General features: G+C 43.8%; 1 protein-coding gene across 1 annotated transcript; it reads left to right on the forward strand.

Moving 5' to 3' along the window:
- Nucleotides 1-5,380: 5,380 nt before the first annotated feature.
- On the forward strand, nt 5,381-8,511 carry LOC119267430 (cell number regulator 8-like). Its single transcript, XM_037548814.1, has 3 exons — nt 5,381-5,799; nt 7,586-7,788; nt 8,028-8,511. The coding sequence occupies exons 1-3, from the start codon at nt 5,565-5,567 to the stop codon at nt 8,265-8,267; spliced, it is 678 nt and encodes a 225-aa protein (XP_037404711.1). The 5' UTR covers nt 5,381-5,564; the 3' UTR covers nt 8,268-8,511.
- Nucleotides 8,512-8,727: the final 216 nt, after the last annotated feature.

Genomic DNA, 8,727 nt, shown 5'->3' on the forward strand with positions numbered 1-8,727 from the left:
CTGTTCTTTTACATCAGGTGAGGTTACACGGAGTTGCTCTAAAGCGGCCTCCGGTTTACCCCTTGAGTTCGCTTTGCTAAAAGCATCGTGTTATATCACTTGGAGAATTGGTCGTGTCCGAACCAATACCATGCCTCTTGATGGGCGAGAGCCACCAGATCACTTGGGGACTTGGTCATGTCTGAACCAGTCATGCCTCTTGATCGGCCTAAGGCCACAGAATCACTTGGGGGCTTGGTCGAACCCGAACCATGACCACGCCATTTGGTCGGCATAAATGCCACGGTTTCATTTGGGGACCTGGCTGACTAGAGCCATAGTTACACCTAATGGGAGCTTGGTCGTGTTTGGCCATGGTAACGCCATTTGATCAGTTTAAATAAAACTTTTCTTTTGCTTCACACTTTTCTTTGAAGGTTTTTTTTGCTTTTCATTGTGTTTTTTAAACCGACAAAAGTTTTTTAACCAATCAATTGACGAAACACAGTTCACGTCAATCCGGAGACTATTTGCCCGGTTTGATCCTTGTTGTTAACATCCTCTTATGGAGTAACACGGTGTTTATCACAACCCGGCACGGTTTTATCATAAACCGGCACAATATGGAAGGAGTTATCAGTACTCGAGATTTGGGTTATCACCCTTACTAAAAAAGAAGTTGGTAAACCAATGATGTGATTCAATGTCATAGGTATGATATGTTTCATATTCGATTATTCTAAAATGCAGCCTTGGTTATAAACCCAGGTTATATGTTGGGCATTATGACCCGTCCTAGTGTGAGGACTTAGTCGTGAGGCCAACGCATCTAAGCGGTAGCTTGAAGGGGTTGATCGGAATCGAGAGACGCAACACGCAAGCTGAAGATTTAGACAGCTTCGGGCTCCGGGAAACATCATCCGGTAACAACCCTACATGTTGTTTGTAGCTAGGTCTCATTATCATCATCCGGGAGTCATCTTAACTCCGGCTCTCCTAGTTGTGTCTAGACTTAATGATTATTCAACTTGTCCCTCTTGGGGAGCCCTACCCCTCCTTATATATGTTGAAGGGGCGGGTTACATGTAGAGTCAAACTCAGATTAGGACTTAACCTATTTTGACATCTTACCATAGGCTTCTCACCATGGGCCTCTTAACTTCTTGGGCTTCTTAACGTCTTGAGCTTCTTAACGTAAGCCGGTTTACTGTCCGACTTAACTGTCTGACTTAACTGTCTGCTTAACTATCTGACTTATATGACTGTGTCTGCCGGGTTACATGACTGTGTCTGCCGGCTTACATGATTGTGTCCGCCGGCTTAACCTGCTTAACTGTTCCCACTGGCTTAACCTCTGGTTTAAACAATCTGCCGGCTTACCAATGAAATACCAAGTCCCAGCCGGGTCATATCTCCGGCCGGGTCATACCGCGGGGTATATCCCCGACAGTTTGTCTCCCAACAAGCACTTTTCTTTAATGCCTTTCTAGCTAGGCATGTTGATTTCAATGATGCTCACATAAAAGATAAGATTTTAAATATGAAGAGAGCATCATGAAGAATATAACTAGCACATTTAAGTCTAAGCCACTTCCTATGCATAGGGATTTTCTGAGCAAACAACTTGTGGGAACAAGAATCAACTAGCATAGGAAAGCAAAACAAGCATAGCTTCAAGATTTTCAACACATAGAGAGGAAACTTGATACTATTGCAATTCCTACAAGCATATATTCCTCCCTCATAAAAATTTTCAGTAGCATCATGAATGAATTCAACAATATAACCATCACATAAAGCATTATTTTCATGATTGCCAAGCATAGAAAATTTACTACTCTCCACATAAGCAAAATTCTTCTCATTCGGAATAGTGAGAGCAAACTCAACAAAATATCTATCATGTGAGGCATAATCCAATTGAAAATTAAAATCATTATGACAAGTTTCATGGTTATCATTATTCTTTATAGCATATGTGTCATCACAATAACCATCATAGATAGGAGGCATGCTTTCATCATAATAAATTTGCACATCAAAACTTGGGAGACTAAAAATATCATCTTTATCAAACATAGCATCCCCAAGCTTATGGCTTTGCATATCATTAGCATCATGGATATTCAAATAACTAACAACATTGCAATCATACTCATCATTCAAAGATTTAGTGCCAAACATTTTAGTGCATTCTTCTTCTAGCACTTGGGCACAATTTTCCTTTCCATCATTTTCATGAAAGATATTAAAAAGATGAAGCATATGAGGCACCCTCAATTCCATTTTTTGTAGTTTTCTTTTATAAACTAAACTAGTGATAAAACACGAAACTAAAAGATTCGACTGCAAGATCTAAAGATATACCTTCAAGCGCTAACCTTTCCGGCAACGGCGCCGGAAAAGATCTTGATGTCTACTACACAACCTTCTTCTTGTAGACGTTGTTGGGCCTCCAAGTGCAGAGGTTTGTAGGACAGTAGCAAATTTCCCTCAAGTGGATGACCTAAGGTTTATCAATCCGTGGGAGGCGTAGGATTAATATGGTCTCTCTCAAACAACTCTGCAACCAAATAACAAAGAGTCTCTTGTGTCCCCAACACACCCAATACAATGGTAAATTATATAGGTGCACTAGTTCGGCGAAGAGATGGTGATACAAGTGCAATATGGATGGTAGATAAATGTTTTTGTAATCTGAAAATATAAAAACAGCAAGGTAACTAATGATAAAACTGAGCACAAGTGGTATTGCAATGCATTGAAACAAGGCCTAGGGTTCATACTTTCACTAGTGCAAGTTCTCTCAACAATAATAACACAATTGGATCATATAACTATCCTTCAACATGCAACAAAGAGTCACTCCAAAGTCACTAATAGCGGAGAACAAACGAAGAGATTATTGTAGGGTACGAAACCACCTCAAAGTTATCCTTTCTGATCGATCTATTCAAGAGTCTGTAGTAAAATAACACGAAGCTATTCTTTCCGTTCGATCTATCCTAGAGTTCGTACTAGAATAACACCTTAAGATACAAATCAACCAAAACCCTAATGTCACCTAGATACTCCAATGTCACCTCAAGTATCCGTGGGTATGATTATACGATATGCATCACACAATCTCAGATTCATCTATTCAACCAACACAAAGAACTTCAAAGAGTGCCCCAAAGTTTATACCGGAGAGTCAAGACGAAAACATGTGCCAACCCCTATGCATAAGTTCACAAGGTCACGGAACTCGCAAGTTGATCACTAAGACATACATCAAGTGGATCACGTGAATATCCCATTGTCACCACAGATAAGCAAATGCAAGACATACATCAAGTGTTCTCAAATCCTTAAAGACTCAATCCGATAAGATAACTTTAAAGGGAAAACTCAACTCATCACAAGAGATAGAGGGGGAGAAACATCATAATATCCAACTATAATAGCAAAGCTCGCGATACATCAAGATCGTGCCATATCAAGAACACGAGAGAGAGAGAAAGAGAGAGAGAGAGAGAGAGAGAGAGAGAGAGAGAGATAGAGAGATAGAGAGAGAGAGAGAGAGATCAAACACATAGCTACTGGTACATACCCTCAACCCCGAGGGTGAACTATTTCCTCCTCATCATGGAGAGCACCGGGATGATGAAGATGGCCACCGGTGATGGATCCCCCCTCCGATAGAGTACCGGAATAGGGTCACGATTGGTTCTTGGTGCCTACAAAGGCTTGCGACGGCGGAACTCCCGATCTAGATTATTTTCTGGAGGTTTTTGTATTTATAGGAATTTTTGGCGTCGGTCTCACGTCATGGGGGTCTCCGAGTCGTCCACGAGATAGGGGGACGCGCCTAGGGGGGTAGGGCGCGCCCTCCACCCTCGTGGACGGCTCGGGACTCTTCTAGCCCAATTCTTTTACTCTGGCGGCTTATTTTGGTCCATAAAAAATCATCAAAAAATGGCATGTCAATTGGACTCCGTTTGGTATTCCTTTTCTGTAAAACTCAAAAACAAGGGGAAAACAGAAACTGGCACTGGGCTCTAGGTTAGTCCCAAAAATCATATAAAATAGCATATAAATGCATATAAAACATCCTAGATGGAGAATATAATAGCATGGAACAATCAAAATTATAGATACGTTGGAGACATATCAGCACACTCCTTATGCTTTGTGGTCCTCGTATGTGGAGGCAGAACCGGGTAGCAAAACAAACTCATTGCTGCCGCCGGATATGAAGATCCATGATACTCGGTCTCGTCTCGGCAATCACCTAGTGGCGCAAGACCACGCCATCGCCTACGCGCCCAAGCAGAGAACCGCCATAATAGGACAATGTCGTCCACGTTTGTGCAAAAAGGATCACGACCACCGGTGTCTCACTACCGGAGACTGCCAACCTGGCCAGAAAATCCACCATCGCTGTTGCACATCCATGCCCTCTGCCTCAAGCCGTCATCCATACATCTCACTTCAGAGCAACGCTAAACATGCTACCTCTGGCTCCGACGGTCGAGTTAGCTCCAAGATAATGCCTCCAAGAAGGTCAGCAGCAAGAAAACCACCACCATTGTATGTCCCAAGAGGGGAGCTAGGGTTTCAACGTGACAGACATCATGAAGGAAGGAGAGGAGCAATGCAGCAACGCCTTCAACAAGGACTGCAATGCTAGAGGCATCGTCCTCATCGCTCCTAGCACAAAGCCGAGACAGAGTTTTCCTAGCTCCCCTCACGCCCTCCCTTACGCATCAAACACCAGGACCACATGCTTCTTGCCCAACACACCAACGAGAGAAAGACAGGCCGCTGGAGCATGGCCCGAAGACTCATCCTAAGCGCCGCCAGAGGTCAGACCACACGCCTCTGTGAACCAGTGTGCATGTGGTGGATATGATGATCCAATGATCATTTGTGTTTCTTTTTTACTTTTTATGATCCAACGATCTGAGGGCTCCTTTGATTCAAAAAGATTCTATATGATTTTTAAAGGATGGAAATTCTTAGAACTTTTTTTCCTACGTTGGTCCTTTAATTATACGAGTGGATTCCATAGGAGTTTTTTATATGAAACCTTTGGTACGTACTACATGTCATAGAAATCTAACATCCATTCCAACATCTTTTTACATTTTTTTGTTACCTCTGTGACATCAAACGTTCCTTGCTATTCTTATTGAATTTAAATGAATATACTTTAATTTTATACTTTTTTATTTCTGTATTTACAGAGTCCCGCAAATCAAAAGGCCCAAAAAATATACAATTCATGAAAAACATCTCATCTTTTTTTTTGAAAAAAAAAACATCTCATCCTACTCGTCCTCGCGTCCAGCCAAGTCTTCTCCACAGGTAAGAAAAAAACTTACGACCTCCTCTGTCTTCACAGCGAAGGAAGCGAGCCATCGTCTCCAGCGTCCACGCCACGGCGCCACGCGCTTGCCCCGCCCTATTTTACTCGCCTCCCTCCGCTCCCCCTTCCTCCGCCCTCCTCCAAGTCTCCTCCCTCCTCAATCCCCTCCGCCTCAACACGCGACGACCCCGCTCGCGCTAGGTTACCACCTCCCGTCCACCCCCCTCCTCTCGCCATGGCCGCCGCCGACGAGCACCACGAGGAGGCCAGCCCCCTCCTGGCCCCGCCCGCCAACGAGAAGCTCCCCCCGGCGCAGGATCCCGTCAAGGGCTGCGCCGACGGGGTCCCCGTCGTCATGGGCGAGCCGGTCACCGCCCCTGCCGGCGCCGAGCCGCGTGAAAGCTGGGACTCTGGGATCCTCTCCTGCCTCGGCCGCAACGACGAATTCTGCAGCAGCGACCTCGAAGTCTGTACGTGCCCCTCGCCCCCAGATCTCTCTCGATTTCGGATCAGGCTTCGTGGTCGGGGTAGGCATCGACAGGAATAGGTGCCTGCGCTTCTTCTATCGAGCTCGATTTTGGCGGAAATCATACAATTTCCTAGGGATTTTAGTAACTTTGACAATGAGATCCCTGTGACGTGTTAGACTCGGTGCACGGCAGTTATAAGATTTGTAATATGTTTGCTTCTTATTTGAAATTTGGGCAATTCTGGAACTAGATAGGAGTTAGGACGCAATATTTTATTGGAATTGAGTTGCTGTGAACTAGTATCAGTTGCAAAATGTGTTACATATTGAACGGAGGTCGGGATCATGACTCCTGGAGGCATTAAAACTAGGAGTATGCATACTTGTTTCAATGATTAGGTGAAGTTGTCATGATACATTACATTCATTCTGAGTATGGAAGTTGCTTCTTCAAAGGCAACCCCTAGCACTAAATTTTCTATGTGTCATTTCAAATTTCAGCTATATTGCCCTGAGTGGAATGCAACTTAAGCAATAGTATAGGAATCTTCAAACTACTGTTGGTTGGCTCACACATGTCATTTTTAATTTTCAGTAGACATGCCTTTGATAAGATGCATTGTTCAGTTCTAATTAAGTAATTATGGACCTTTTGAATTACGGGCCAAGCCCTGTGGTGTGCTAAATGTTGTTATCTACCTAAGCACCTGGACTTTTGTATGCAGAGGGTTATCAGCTATTAAACAACATATGACAATCCTGTTCTAACTGGCCAACTAACTTGGCCATCTGATGTTTGTATGTTTGAGTTGTTCGTGTTCGTTTTAGTGCATGGGGCGGGATTTATTGTGATGGCTCTTTCGAGCCTGTCCTTTTTGTTTAAACTCGAAAAAAAGTAACTAACTAAATGGTGTTTGTGTATCATTTAGGTCTTCTTGGAAGTGTAGCGCCATGTGTTCTGTATGGTAGCCATAGTATAGGAATCTTAAAACTACTGTTGGCTGGCTCACACATGACATTTTTAATTTTTAGTAGACATGCCTTTGATAAGATGCATTGTTCAGTTCTAATTAAGTAATTATGGACCTTTTGAATTACGGGCCAAGCCCCGTGGTGTGCTAAATGTTGTTATCTACCTAAGCACCTGGACTTTTGTATGCAGAGGGTTATCAGCTATTAAACAGCATATGACAATCCTGTTCTGGCCATCTGATGTTTGTATGTTTGAGTTGTTCGTGTTCGTTGTAGTGCATGAGGCGGGATTTATTGTGATGGCTCTTTCAAGCCTGCCCTTTTTGTTTAAACTCGAAAAAAAAGTAACTAACTAAATGGTGTTTGTGTATCATTTAGGTCTTCTTGGAAGTGTAGCGCCATGTGTTCTGTATGGTAGCCATAGTATAGGAATCTTAAAACTACTGTTAGCTGGCTCACACATGACATTTTTAATTTTTAGTAGACATGCCTTTGATAAGATGCATTGTTCAGTTCTAATTAAGTAATTATTGACCTTTTGAATTACGGGCCAAGCCCCGTGGTGTGCTAAATGTTGTTATCTACCTAAGCATCTGGACTTTTGTATGCAGAGGGTTATCAGCTATTAAACAACATATGACAATCCTGTTCTAACTGGCCAACTAATTTGGCCATCTGATGTTTGTATGTTTGAGTTGTTCGTGTTCGTTGTAGTGCATGGGGCGGGATTTATTGTGATGGCTCTTTTGAGCCTGCCCTTTTTATTTAAACTCGAAAAAAAGTAACTAACTAAATGGTGTTTGTGTATCATTTAGGCCTTCTTGGAAGTGTAGCGCCATGTGTTCTGTATGGTAGCAATGTTGAGAGGCTTGCAGCAGCACCAGGAACTTTTGCAAACAGCTGCTTGCCTTACACTGGCCTCTATATGCTCGGGAACTCTCTCTTTGGGTGGAACTGCCTAGCCCCATGGTTCTCTCATCCCACTCGTACAGCTATTCGTCGAAGATACAATCTTGAGGCAAGCTTTCTCTCATTCTGCATTACAATGATCTATCATATATCTGTTTCTAGTTTTCACCCTTGAACATTATGAATCAGGACGCGGGGCTGAAACTTGCCTATTGTAAAATGACTAATCTAGTTCAAACAAATTTCTAAGACTTAACTTCTGCTGTATATGCTGTGTACTTATCCCGTCCTCCCATGGTAGCGCTGTTGGAAGCAATATACTGACATGGCTGCTCTGCATGTTTACAGGGTAGCTTTGAGGCTTTCACTAGGCAATGTGGGTGCTGCGGTGGCCTTGCTGAGGATGAGGAGAGGCGTGAGCACCTGGAGGTCGCCTGCGACCTTGCTACCCACTACTTCTGCCACCCTTGCGCCCTCTGCCAGGAGGGGCGCGAGCTGCGCCGCAGGGTTCCCCACCCTGGCTTCTATGGGCGCTCCGTCGTCGTCATGATGCCACCCACGGAGCAGACTATGGGGCGCACCATGTGAACTGGTCCAGCTCGTCCCCTGCCCTAGCTGTTCTTGTGCGCTTTGATGTTGTGTTGCCCTGGATCTTTTCACCTCTCGGTCCGTAAATACAGAATAATGTCATGTGAACAATTTGTAATGTGATTATGTGAATCTCAACTGATTCTATTCGTTACCGACTGCTGCTGTGTCTTGTATAGATTGTGGATTTTGCTCATTGTCTGACTGCCGTGTGAACTGCAATATGATGTGTGCTTGTTCTCTACTCCTGAACTTTGAATGTCGAGCCCAGTTTTAGTGAGCATCCTTGCCTTTCCTATTGGTTAACATGGTGAAATTTTCTGGAAAACCTTTTATTTCCCGACTGATTCCATGTTCTCGTCAGCCGCTTCGAGGGATGGACACACGTCACATGAGTTGCTTCCCGACGATCTGCAACGCAATTGTAATGGGGTCACGTGTCACGCTAGGTTGTCGCAGC

Source organism: Triticum dicoccoides, chromosome 3A (genome assembly GCF_002162155.2).
Source record: "Triticum dicoccoides isolate Atlit2015 ecotype Zavitan chromosome 3A, WEW_v2.0, whole genome shotgun sequence".
In the NCBI taxonomy this organism is placed as follows: domain Eukaryota; kingdom Viridiplantae; phylum Streptophyta; class Magnoliopsida; order Poales; family Poaceae; genus Triticum; species Triticum dicoccoides.

Excerpts from the sequence above, each read along its gene's own strand:
- LOC119267430 (XM_037548814.1), top strand. The coding sequence starts at position 5,565 with ATGGCCGCCGCCGACGAGCACCACGAGGAGGCCAGCCCCCTCCTGGCC. Across the intron at positions 5,800-7,585 it reads CAGCAGCGACCTCGAAGTCT|GCCTTCTTGGAAGTGTAGCG; the intron begins GTACGTGCCCCT and ends TGTATCATTTAG. Across the intron at positions 7,789-8,027 it reads GTCGAAGATACAATCTTGAG|GGTAGCTTTGAGGCTTTCAC; the intron begins GCAAGCTTTCTC and ends GCATGTTTACAG.